Consider the following 13,683-nt stretch of genomic DNA (forward strand, 5'->3'; position numbering starts at 1 on the left):
GAATGCTCCAGATGGCTCTTGACGTGAGTTGGCAAAACAGCACATGACGAATGTCGAGCTCTATGACGACCTACCGATGCTCACCACTAAAATCGAGGTGAGAAGACTGCAACTAGTGGGGCACTGTCTATGCCACCCTGAGCTACCTGCCAGCCTAGTCATCATATGGGAGCCCAAGCACGGGAGGATGAACCCTGGGCGCCCTCCCAAGACTATGGTCAACACGCTCCTAGAAGACAGCGGCGTGGCTAATGTAGATGAACTGAACACACTGATGAGGGAGAGGGAGAAGTGGAGAGTCTGTCATCGTGCCCGACGCTGGGCCCCTAGGCCTGAGTTGATGTAGTAGTAGTAGTTTATGTAACGAACTGTATTTTTTTACTTATTGCACAATACTGTTGCTGTAAATCAACAAGTTTCACAACCTACATGTCAGTGATAAATAAACCCTCATTCTGATGTGCAAGGAATTTACATAGAAACAGAAAAAAATACAGGTAGTTACTAAGATGGACTTAATTATCCCAATAAAAATCAGGATAATAGTACTTTGGATGCAGTGAGGGTGCAGGCTCTCTGAATTGTGTCCAGGATAATGGTCTAGGGAGTATATTTCTAGTCCAGTAAGGAAGGAGGATGCGCACTTGGTTTGGTACCCATGTCAACTCATTCCCCAGAATCATCTGGGCAATATTACCAATTACACAGTCATGGAAAGTTCAGGAAATGGATGTCCATAATATTATAGAATTAGTAGTCGGCAGCCGTTGATCTCAGGGGATCATGGGTTTGCGCCTCTGGTGGACTGTGTCTTCTCCAGGGCGCAAGCCTGGGCGGGAAGATTTGAAGAACCGGCTGTTGCCCATGCAGTGGGTTCCCCCTCTCTACGTCACTGATGTAGTCCAAGGGAAGGGCAAATGCTGATACAGCCTGGCACCAGTGTCATCATAGAGGTTGCCAGAGTGAAGGTCTGTGATGTTGTGCCAGTCTTTTAGCCTCTGCTCTCCACTCTGTCCTGTCCCAGCTGGAAAATGGGGTCTCATTTTCCAGACTGCTGTTTATAGACTCCAGTTCAGCGTTCAGCATCGTCATACCCCAGGAACTGATGGGAAAACTGTCCTTACTGGGTCTCAACACCTTCCACTGCAAATTGGATACTTGACTTCTTAACAGTAAGGCCACAGTCAGCCCTTTTGGGCAGCAACATCTGTCATCCCATTACATTGAGCACTGGTGCCCCTAAGGCTGTGTGCTCAGCCCGCTGAAGTTTGCTCTGCTGACACAAGATCCAGCTCAAACTGTGTCATCAGGCTTGCAGATGATGCAACAGTGGTTGGCCTTATCAAGAACAATGACGAGACAGAGTATCGAGAGGAAGTGGAGCGGCTGGTGGATTGGTTTGAGAAGAACAACATAAGCCTGATCAGATTAAACTCTTGTTTACTAAATGGTCACCAATATCTTTGTCTCTGATTGGTCGGATTAATGCTATTAAGATGATTATTTTGCCTAAACTTCTATATGTATCTCAATCGGTTCCAATTTTTATCCCAAATTATTTTTTTGATAATGTTGACTCAAAAATTTCCTCATATATATGGCAGAACAAAAATCCTAGGTTAGGTAGTTACAGAAATTTTTAAAGGGATTTTAGATTTTATTATTGGGCAATTAATATTCAATACTTAAAATTTTGGTTACGAGATTTGGATGTACCTTTAAATCCACATTGGGTAAATCTCAAATGTAATTCATTACAAGGGTCTTCTTTGGGTTCAGTTTTAGGAACTTCTCTGCCTTTTATTTCTTCTAAATTGTATAAACAAATGAATAATCCAATAGTTAAGCATACTTTACATATATGGTTTCAATTCCGAAGATTTTTTGGGTTGAATCAATTTATTTTAGCAAGTCCTATTATATCTAATTTCCTTTTTCAACTTTCCACTATGGATCAAGCTTACTTTGATTGGAAAACCAAAGGTATAGTACGTTTTCGAGATTTATTTTTAGATAATTGTTTCATCTCCTTTGATCAACTTTCTAATAAATATAATTTACCCAGATCTCACTGTTTTAGATACCTACAGATTAGAAACTTTTTAATTACTGTTTCTCCTAATTTTCCACACTCATATCCAATGGATATTTTGGAAAAAAATTTAGATCTAAATCTCTCTCAGAAAAGTGTTGTAGCAATTATTTATAACATAATTATGAATTATGTCCTGATGTTTCCAATAAAATTAAAACTGATTGGGAAAGAGAAGCAACACACATCAAAATTGCTGGTGAACGCAGCAGGCCAGGCAGCATCTGTAGGAAAAGGTGCAGTCGACGTTTCAGGCCGAGACCCTTTGTCAGGACTAACTGAAGGAAGAGTGAGTAAGGGATTTGAAAGTTGGAGGGGGAGGGGGAGATCCAAAATGATAGGAGAAGACAGGAGGGGGAGGGATAGAGCCAAGAGCTGGACAGGTGATAGGCAAAAGGGATAAGAGCGGATCATGGGACAGGAGGTCCGGGAAGAAAGACAAGGGCGGTGGGGGGGACCCAGAGGATGGGCAAGAGGTATATTCAGAGGGACAGAGGGAGAAAAAGGAGAGTGAGAGAAAGAATGTGTGCATAAAAATAAGTAACAGATGGGGTACGAGGGGGAGGTGGGAAAGAGAACTTAAGATTGTTATACCGATTGAAAAATGGGAAAAAATTCTTCAATTAGTTAATTCATCCTCTATATGTGCTAAACGTGTGTTGATACAGTTTAAAGTAGTGCACAGGACTCATATGTCCAAAGATAAACTATCTCGTTATTATTCTTATATTAATCCTATATGTGATAGATGTCACTCCCAGATAGCTTCTTTAACTCACATGTCTTAGTCATATCCTTTGTTGGAAAAATATTGGAAAGATATTTTTGATATTATTACAACAGTTCTGAATACAGACTTACAACCTCACCCAATTACTGCTATTTTTGGCTTACCAATGATAGACTCAAATCATTTAACCTCTTCAGCACACCGGATGATTGCATTTCTTACTTTAATGGCTAGAAGATCCATTTTGCTGAATTGGAAAGAGATTAACCCTCCTACTGTATTTCACTGGCTTTCACAAACTATATTGTGTTTAAATTTGGAAAAGATTAGAAGTGTGGTTTATGACCCTTCCACTAAATTTGAAAAAACTTGGAGGCCATTTATTCAGCATTTTCATATGATGTAATTTGACCATTTCCAAACTTATTTTACTTCTCTGTAGTGTTGGTTGAGAGGAACGGAGTTGTCGACACTAAGGTTTTCTTTTCTTCCATTTTTACGTTGTTAGAATTGCCCAGGTCTTTTTGATTAATTCTGTTTAGATTAGTTTTTTTTTGAGGGAGTTTTATTTTTTTTTCTTTTTTCATGATTCTTGTCTAGATATTTTCTTTTTCTCCTGTATTATTCATTGGTATCCTACATGATTGGGAGTTTTGTCAATTAAATACTATTTGGTTTTATAATTACTGATGGTAAATAAAACAATGTATTCCCAACAAATTTGTATTATTGCTATGTTATGTTTATATTCTATGAAACTAATAAAAAGATTGAAAAGAAAGAAAGGTAGGTGACCAGAATGACACCATATGCGGCCTCATCAACATCTTCAACAACTTCAGCATGGCATCCCAACTCCTGCATTCAATACTCAACATGAAATCCCAACTCCTGCGTTTAGTACTCTCATTGATGAAGGCCAATATGCAATAAGGTCTTTTTATGACCCTATCTACCTAGAATCTATATTCACAGATCCCTCTGTTCTACCACACTCCTCAGTGCCCTACCATTCACTGTGTAAGACCTACCCTAGTTGGTCCTCCCAAAGTGCAACACCTCACATTTGACTGCATTGAATTCCATCTGTCATTTTTCAGCCCATTTTTCTAGCTGGTTCAGATCCTGCTGCGAGCTCTGATAGCCTTCTTCCCTGTCCGCTATGGTCACAGTCTTGGTGTCATCCTGGTCTTGCTGCATACAAGCATGAAGTGCCTCATTTACATGGCAGTTGCAAATGGACTGCTCCACAGTCATCAATAAACCTCTCTACCTCCCGTCTCCTGGTGGAAGATCATCAAAGAAGCAGTTAAAGCAGTTGGAATAACGATATTGTCATGAGGAACTCCTGCAGGGATGTCCTGGGACTGGGATGGGTGATTTACAATAATCATTTTCTTTTGTGTGACGCAAAACACTAATCCACGATCAAAACAATTGCCGTTAGCCTGCACCCACCATGGGGTTGTTATACTTGCATGGCACACTCTCAGTTCCAATGGCACACCCTCAGAAATGATTGCTTCAAAGAGTCGAATTCCTTCTTTCAGTCCCTTATTAGCAATGAACAGACATATAACCCTGGCGTGATATTAAGTGGTCAGCAAAGATATGACCCCGGCTGGTCCCAAGCCACAACCTGCTGTGAAATAAGGAAGAATACATAACTTATTTCCTTTGCCCCACTAATGGTTCAGCAGTTCAATGGTTCAACTTATTATCAGAAAATGTGTTCAGTATACAACCTGAAATCCTTACTCTTCACAGACATCCTTGAAACAGAAGAAAAACCCCCAAAGAATGAAAGATAGGAAAAAGCCTTAAAATCCCAGAGACCCCCCCCTCTCTCTCCCACGCTCAAGCAGCAGGAAAGCATCAACCCTCCCCCTACCCGCATTTGGTCTAACAAGAAGCATCAGGACCCACCACCCACCTAGCAAGCAATAGCAAAGACCCAAAAAGAGACCGTGATCTGCTGTCCAACAAAAAACAGTTTGGCACGCCGCAGCATCTCGGTCTCACTAGTGAGAGAGAGAGAGAGCACGATTGCTCGAGTGAAAGGGCCTCCAACAGCTGCACCCACTGTCTCGATGTTCCAATCTCCCTTGGGGTGACACCGGTCAGGAATTGGTCATCCATAGGGCCACCTGAGGCCACACCACGAAGGCACACGTCTTCCAGGCCGCTCCTGGAGATGTCAAACATGGCCGGTCGGCGAGTTCCGGGAGCAGAGCAGGAACCCACCGCATGGAGAGCAGTAGTTTGAGTGCAGCTGTAGATCATGGACTCCGACAGAACCTCAGCCACCTTGAAAGGGGAAAAGAGACATTAAAGAGAGGAATTTAAATTGTTCTGCAGATGAGCTCGATGAAGTTGCCATTTAATGGGACTTCTTGTCATAATAAACACTCAACACAGAAAGCAGATAGAGGACAGATACATGGCTTCTACAGTGTGCTTCTAACCAAGGTGGTTCTTTTACCATGATGCCATGTAACTTGGCATTTACTGGGGATCCATAACATACATCCGGTCAAATGCTGCCTTGATGTTGCGAGTAATTGTTAGGTATACGGCGGGGGGGGGGGGGGGGGCAGGAACGACAATTAAGTAGTTGGAGTAAATGCCATAGTAGCCATGATACCTGCAGGGCAACTTACACAGTGCGAGTGACAAACCATGCCCACTAAGACGAAAACATGTGCGTCCTAAAAGAGAATGCCTCTGTCATGTAGGAGGCCCAGCTGATTTAATGCGTGATCGATTGGCCACTGTGCACTTGCCACATTCTCACAATTGATCTGATGTGGTACAGGAATAGGTTTCAGCTCACTTTTGGAGTTCAGCGCAACACACACAAGGTGCTGGTGGAGTTCAGCTGGTCAGGCAGCGTCTGTCGAGGGGATATATGGTCTACGTTGTGAGCCAGCATTTTGCACGTGTTGCTCTGGATTTCCAACATCTGTAGAATCTCTTCTGTTTTGGAATTCAGCTCTGGGTTTGGGTCAACTTCTTGTGAAGTCTTTGTATGCTAAGTATAAATAAGTCAGTAGATATCAGAAAAACTCTTACAATTCAATAAGCTGATTTGGGTTAGAGAAGAGGGTTGCAATTGGCTCCGTGGTTTCTCCCAATCCCACCCCATCGGTCCATCAGCACCCGGATGTTTCCCCGACTTGCCACCGAGCCTTTGATTCAGGGAAGCACCAGGTACAAATTGCTGCTGCCAGCCGCCCTGACAGCTGTGATCAGTGTGTGGCCTCTTGTTTCAGCTGGTGAAGTTATGCAGTGCCATGTTGGAAGCCGGCCGGACATACAGTGCCAACAGCAAGCAGTTTGTGAATGGTATCCGTGACCTGGCAGTTCACTGCAAGGGGGACGAGATGATGAGTGTGAGTACCCATGAGATGTGAGTCCATTTCAAACGCATCCCACCCCAGTAACCACACACCCTTCCCTCCTCCGGTCTACGTACATGTGGATGTTTTGTATCCTGTGTCCATCTGTATGCACAGGCTTTCACAGTAGAACACAAAAACACAACAGAATCGATGAAATCCACACACAGACAAAGTATGTAGGCTTTCACAATAGAACATTATCGGCACCCAATTGCCCACCATTGAGAACATCTACCATAAACGCTGCCTGGGCAGGGTGAAAAGCATTATCAAGGATACATCACACCCTAACCATGGACTTTTTACTCTCCTCCCATCCGGTAGGTGCTACAGGAGCCTCCGCTCCCACACCAGCAGGCACAGGAAGAGCTTCTTCCCTGAGGCTGTGACCCTGCTGAACCTCACATCACAGCACTAAGCAGTATTGCACCCATATCGTACGGTCTCAGTACTTTTATATTTGTGTGCTGTAGCACTTACTTTTTATTCACAGTTAGTTTGTAAATAACACTATTCTTTGCATTTCTGGTCAGATGCTAAATGCATTTCATCGGCTTTGAATCTGTACTCGGCACAATGACAATAAAGTTGAACCTAATCTAATCTAATCTAAAAAGACAATAGAATTGATGAAATCCACACACAGACAAACTATGTAGGCTTTCACAGTAGAACATAAAAACACAACAGAATCAGTGAAATCCACACACAGACAAAGATGGGCAAACCGCCAATGTGCAAAGGAAGACAAACTGTGAAAATATAAAAATAAAATCAAATAATAATAACAAATAAGTACATGAATAATTAATAAATTTGAGAAGTTGAGTTGTAGAGTCCTTGAAAGCGAGTCCATAGGTTGTGGAATCAGTTCAGTGTCGATGTGAGTGAGGTTATCCAGGCTGGTTCAGGAGCCTGATAGCTGTAGGGTAGTAACTGTTCCTGGACCTGGTGGTGAGAGTCCAGAGGCTCCTATACGTTCTACCCAAAGGCAGCAGTGGGAAGGTGGTGGGAGTCCTTGATGGCATTTCTTTACAGCTGTGACTCTTTGTTCACACAGGGGTGCCTGGAAAAGTTTTCCTCCAGTTTGAATGATATGATTGAGTACCAGACGGTGAGTATTTGTGTGGGACTGAGACCTTCTCAGGATTGTATAATCCAGAGGACTGTTAATGAAGCACTTAGAACTGTTCAAAGTTCTCTCAACAAGAATGGTGAATCCATCTGTATGAAATGTCCTGGTTCAGATTTCTGCTGCTATGCTGTATGTATTTCACTACAGCAGTTTTTTGCAAAAGCAGTTTGTCCAGTTAGTAGAATGTTTTGGTTTCGGCAAGAGATAATATGCCATGTTGTTCAATTTAGGAATGTTCTGTCAGCCAATCAGGATGGTGGGATCAGGAGTGAGTTCTAGAGAAAGCAGGGTGGAGAGAGATTGGTGACGGACAGTAGTCTGGTTCTCCGGTGTTTTGGTGGGAGTGGTAGAGAGGATAGGAGGGAAGATGGCTGAGAATGCCATGGGAAGGAACATCCCCACTGCATGGTGCTTTGTGCAGATGAATGTCTCCATGGAGGGAAGGCCAGTGCTCCTGAGAGAGAGCCCATTTGTTCGAAAAGGATCTCAAGCAAAGTTCAGAATGCAGTATGTGCTTTCACATGGACGGTGGGTCCAGCGTGTGAGTAAAGACATCTCCAGCTTGAGCTCCAACTTTATGTGCACATTTTGACTAGGTTAACTGGATTGGGCCATTATATATATATTTTTTCTTTTCTCTTTCCTACTAACTGTTTGATAAAGCTGAAATCTGTAAATTTACTTTCTTTATAATTTGATGTGGTGTACGATCTGTTACTTCTTGCCGACTGATAACTGTGTACGAGCAGTACTTACACAGCATTCACTCAAATCAGGCTTTCTTTAATCGGAGCCTCTCAACACTCCTGTCTGGCTGAACTCCAAATCATGCTGACCCTCGACGTATATTGTTAATGAAAGGCGGTCTTCTCACCACTGGGTCATAAGGCTGATAGCAGAGCCGAGTTTCCTTACGAGCCCAAGCAAAGAGCAGAAATTGGGGTGCTAAGGGAATTTTGGGATATGAGGTTAACATGACAGCCTGGTGCAGAGACTGTGATGTTACTGAATGGTTGAGTGGCTGGGGCAATGAATGGCCAGCTTCTATCTCTTGTGTTGAATCCCAGAGATTCTAGCTTCTGCCTCACCACAGTGTGCTTTGGTTCACTCTGCCTCTTGTGTGTTACAGACGCTCATCGATGTGACCCAGAAGTCAGTCAAGCAACATCTGTATAACTTCATCAAGGAGTGAGTATTGTAGTCGGGTACAGATGACATCCTGCTCAAATACTGTTGGTGCAACTCTGTCTCCCAATGTATGCCTGAGTCTGTGTATATGGATATATGGTAGGTTTTTTGCACAGCGAGTGGCGGGTGCGTGGAATGGGGCGCGCTGCAGGGGATGGTGGTAGAGGCAGATACATTAGGGACATTTACGACACTCTTAGCTCGGAACATGGATGTGGGAGGGAAGGGTTCGATTGCTCTTGGGGTAGGTGAAGAGGTCAGCTAAAGGCCTGTACTGTGCTTTACTGTTCTATTTTCAGTTTATACTCACTGACCCTGGGTGTCCTTAGCCCCAGAAAATTCTCTTTATAGCATCGGTATACACGAATTAACTCTTGACTTAATGAAAGAAAAATGGGCTACTTAGGAGGGAAGGGTCAGATTGCTCTCAGAGTCATAGAAACATGCTCTTTGACCCATCTAGTCCATGCTGAGCCATTTAAACTGACTACAGTACTCCCATCATAATTTTGTACACCTCTTTCAGATCTCCCCTCAGTCTTCTACTGAATAAAGTCCTAACCTATTCAGCCTTTCATAGTAACTCGGGTCCTCCAGCCCCAGCAACATCCTCGTAAATTTTCTCTGCATTCTTTCAACCTTAACTGTGGGTAGGTGACCAAAACTGCACACAGTACTCCAAATTAGGCATCACAAATTTCTACGTAGTATCCCAGTAGGTTAAAAAGTCAGCACAACTTGGTGGGCCGAGGGGCTGTACCATTTTGCGTTCTGTGTTCTATTGTACTTCTGAATCACTTTCTCTGTGCTTCTGTCTTCATCTGTATTCACATGTCACTCTATCTGTACTCACCCATTTCTGAGGTCAGAAAGTTTCTCCTGACATTTTTGGTGAAGACTTACACTCAGCATCCACTTTATTAGATACACCTGCTCATCTGCTAATTAATGCAACTATCTAATCAGCCAATCATATGGCAGCAACTCTGCATAAAAGCATGCAGACACGGTCAAGAGGTTCAGCTGTTGTTCAGCCACAAATGTCAGAATGGGGAAGAAATGTGATCTCAGTGACTATGACCATCGTTGGTGCCAGAAGGGGTGGTTTGAGTATCTGATAAACTGCTGATCTCCTGGGATTTTCATGTACAACGGTCTCTGGAGTTTACAGAGAATGGTGTGAAAAACAAAAACATCCAATTAGCAGTAGTTCTGTGGGTGAAAGTGCCTTGTTAATGAGAGTGATCAGAGGAGAATGGCCAGACTGGTTCAAGCTGACAGGAAGTGAACAGTAGCTCAAATAACCTCACATTACAACAGTGATGTTCTGAAGAGCATCTCTGAACACCCAACATGTTGAACATTGAAGTGGATGGGCTACAGCAGCAGAAGACCAGGAACATACAGTCAATGTCCATGTTATTAGATACAGGATGTACCTAATAAACTGACCACAGAGTGTATGTTCTCCATCCCTAACTACCATTGAGAAGATGCTCATGAAACTGCAGCTGCCCACGTTGTCTATATAGTCCCTCATACCACTGGTTTGGGAAATGGTTTTGGTTTTGGTTTTGGCCACATGCACTGTGATACAGTGAAAAGCTTGTCTTGCATCAGATCAGATCATTACACAGGGCACTGAGCTGGAACAAGAATGCAGAATAAAGTGTAACAGCTACAGAGAAAGTGCAGTGCAGGTAAACAATAAAGTGCAAGATCATAATGAGGTAGATTGTCAGGCCAAGTGTCCATCTTATCACACACAAGGTCCATTCAGGAGTCTGACAACACTGGGATAGAAGCTGTCCTTGAGCCTGGTGGGAGGTGCTTACAGGTTTTTGTATCTTCTACCTGGTTGGGGGTTGTAGAGAGAATGTCCTGGGAGGTAAGGCTCTTTGATTCTGCTGCCGGCTTTTCCAAGGCAGAGTGAGTGTAGACAGAGTCCATGGAGGGGAGACTGGTTTTTGTGATGTACTGTGCTGTGTTTACATCTCTAAAGTCTATCTATCTATTTATTGATTGATCTATTTATCCATTTACCTATCTATTGATAGATCTATTTATTTAATTATCTATCTATTGATTGATCTATTTATTTATCTATCTGTTGATCGATCTATTTATTTATCTATCTACTGATTGATCTATTTATTTATTTATTTGTCTATTGATTTATTGATTGATTGATTGACTGACAATATAGCCTTCCGGCCCTTTGAGCTGTGCTGCCCAGCAACCCTAGCTTAATTATAGGGCAATTTACACTGCCCAACTGGTGAGCCTTTGGACTGTGGGAGGAAGCACGCGCAGACGCGGGGAGAACGTATGAACTCCTTACAGACAGCAGCAGGAACTGAACGCAGGTCACTGGTGCTGTTCAGCGTTGTGCTAACCACTACACCACGGTGCTGCCTAGCTTCTAGCAGCCTGGGACAGAGCAGTTGCCTTGCTAAGCCTTGATGCATCCAGACAGAATGTCTTCCATGGTTATTAATACAAATTGGTAAGGGTTGATAGGGACATTCTTTAGTCTCCTGAAGGAGTATGGAGACTGCTGAACCTTCATGATGGTGATATCCATGTGGCTGGACGAGGGCAGGTTATTGATGATGCTCACTCCTAGGAGCTTGAAACCCTCGGCCCTCTCATACCCAACACCGTTGATGTAGAGAGGAGACTGTGCACCACCCTTCTTCCTGAAGTCAGTGACCAGCACCTTTGATGACATCGAGGGAAAGGTTGTCGCCATGGCACCGTGTGATGGGATTCTAGTATTGACGCTCAACAACGATGTTATTATGTTTCCAGAACAAGGTGGTGTGTAATCTGTAGGTGTCAGTTTTCCCATATACTTCGCTGCTCTTGATGTTGTTGACCGGTCGCAGGTCAGAGCAGTCTAATCCTGTGGTTTACAGACGGAGACTGTGACCATCAGCAGGATTGGGGGATACCTCACCAGAACTGATTTTGTTTGTGGCTGAACTTCACCCCAAAGGGAGGTGGTGGCTGCCCACTGTGTAACTTGTTAGCTGCTGTTCCAACAAATATCAGCTTTGAATCAAAATTCAATTTATTATCAAAGTACATATATGTCACCATATACAACCCTGAGATCCAATTTACCATTTTACCAAAAGTCCATTAGATACAGGAGCAGAATTAGGCCACCGATTCTGCTCTACCATTTCATCTTGGCTGATCCAGGCCAATCTCCTGCCTTCCCCTCCCTGTATCCCCTCATGTCCTGGATTAAAACTGTGATGGTGGAGAGCACTCCTGTGTGGAGAGCAGCACCAAGCGAATACCGAGCGAGCACTGGAGAGCAGCACCGGGCGAGCAATGGAGAGCAGCACCGAGCAAATACCAAGAGAGCACTGGAGAGCAGCACCGAGCGAGCAATGGAGAGCAGCACCGGGCGAGCAATGGAGAGCAGCACCGAGCGAATACTGAGCGAGCACTGGAGGGCAGCACCAGGCGAGCAATGGAGAGCAGCACCGGGCGAATACCGAGCGAGCACTGGAGAGCAGCACCGGGCGAGCAATGGAGAGCAGCACCGGGCGAGCAATGGAGAGCAGCACCGAGCAAATACCAAGAGAGCACTGGAGAGCAGCACCGAGCGAGCAATGGAGAGCAGCACCGGGCGAGCAATGGAGAGCAGCACCGAGCGAATACTGAGCGAGCACTGGAGGGCAGCACCAGGCGAGCAATGGAGAGCAGCACCGGGCGAATACCGAGCGAGCACTGGAGAGCAGCACCGGGCGAGCAATGGAGAGCAGCACCGGGCGAGCAATGGAGAGCAGCACCGAGCGACCAATGGAGAGCAGCACCGAGCGAATACTGAGCGAGCACTGGAGGGCAGCACCAGGCGAGCAATGGAGAGCAGCACCGGGCGAATACCGAGCGAGCACTGGAGAGCAGCACCGGGCGAGCAATGGCGAGCAGCACCGAGCAAGTTCCGAGCGAGCACTGGAGGCAGCACTGAGTGAACACCAGAGAGCTACATTGATGAGAGGGGCCAGCCCCCAATCTAGTGTCACACAGCGAGCGTGGGCATCGCCTTCACTGGTGATCATAACAGGAGACTCAAAGGAGTGAGAGTCTTGACCATGCAATATGCGAGGGAACGCAGCTCCCCCGCAGACCAATAAACCAGCAAACTAGACATTACCAACATCCAACAGAGTCTTGTGATCACAATAAAAATGTCCAAGGCAATCACTTGCACTTTGTTTTTTGGACGGCACACCCTCTCAGCACAACAGGTCCAGACAATAACTCAACAAATGGCGTGCAAAAGATCCAGCTCCGTTCCTTCTCTATTAGGCAACTCGCTGATAGGATAATCCTATAGTACTTGATGTTCTGAATACCCAGCAGGGACTTGAGATCGTAAAAGAGACATAGAGGACGAACAAATACACTTTTGATTGGACCCAGAGTAGCCACTGTGTCTGAGTGCACTGTCATCTAAGAATCATAGTCTTCAGACAGTACAACACATAAACACCATAATATCATAAGGCATAGGAGCATAATTAGGCTACTTGGGCCATCGAGTCTGCTCTGCCATTCAATCATGGCTGATCTTTTTATCGCCTCCTCAGCTCCACTCCCCAGCCTTTGCCCTGTAACCTTTGATGCTGTGGTCAATCAAGAACCTATTAATACACCCAATGACCTGGCCTCCACAGCTGCCTGTGGTAACAAGTGCCACAAATTCACCACTCTCTTATTAAAGAAATGTCTCCGCAACTCTGTTGTAAATGGACGCCCCTCTCTCTCTGAGGCTGTGTCCTCTGGTCCTAGGCTCCCCCACCATGGGAAACATCCTTTCCACATCTACTCTGTCCAGGCCTTTCAACACACAAAAGGTTTCAATGAGATCCTCCCCCTATTCTCCTAAATTCCAACAAGTACAGGCCCAGAGCCGTCAAAAGTTCCTCATATGATAACCCTTTCATTCCCAGAATCATCTTTGTGAAACTCCTCTGAACCCTCTCCAATGCCAGCACATCTTTTCTTTGATAAGGAGCCCAAAACTGTTCACAATTTGCAAGGTGAGGCCTCACCAGTACCTTATAAAGCCTTAGCATCACATCCCTGCTCTTATATTCTAGATTTCTTGAAATGAATG

General features: G+C 44.6%; 1 protein-coding gene across 1 annotated transcript in view; it reads left to right on the forward strand.

Annotated features, from left to right (window-relative positions):
• acap1 (ArfGAP with coiled-coil, ankyrin repeat and PH domains 1) overlaps positions 1–13,683 on the forward strand; it is a 135,289-nt gene that overhangs the window by 44,209 nt on the left and 77,397 nt on the right. Inside the window, exons 3-5 of the mRNA XM_072258455.1 lie at positions 6,095–6,214; positions 7,284–7,337; positions 8,488–8,546. Of these exons, the coding sequence (XP_072114556.1) occupies positions 6,095–6,214; positions 7,284–7,337; positions 8,488–8,546 (233 nt within the window). The remainder of the gene's footprint in view (positions 1–6,094; positions 6,215–7,283; positions 7,338–8,487; positions 8,547–13,683) is intronic.

The sequence above is a fragment of the Mobula birostris genome, chromosome 5 (assembly GCF_030028105.1).
Source record: "Mobula birostris isolate sMobBir1 chromosome 5, sMobBir1.hap1, whole genome shotgun sequence".
Taxonomy (NCBI): Eukaryota; Metazoa; Chordata; class Chondrichthyes; order Myliobatiformes; family Myliobatidae; genus Mobula; species Mobula birostris.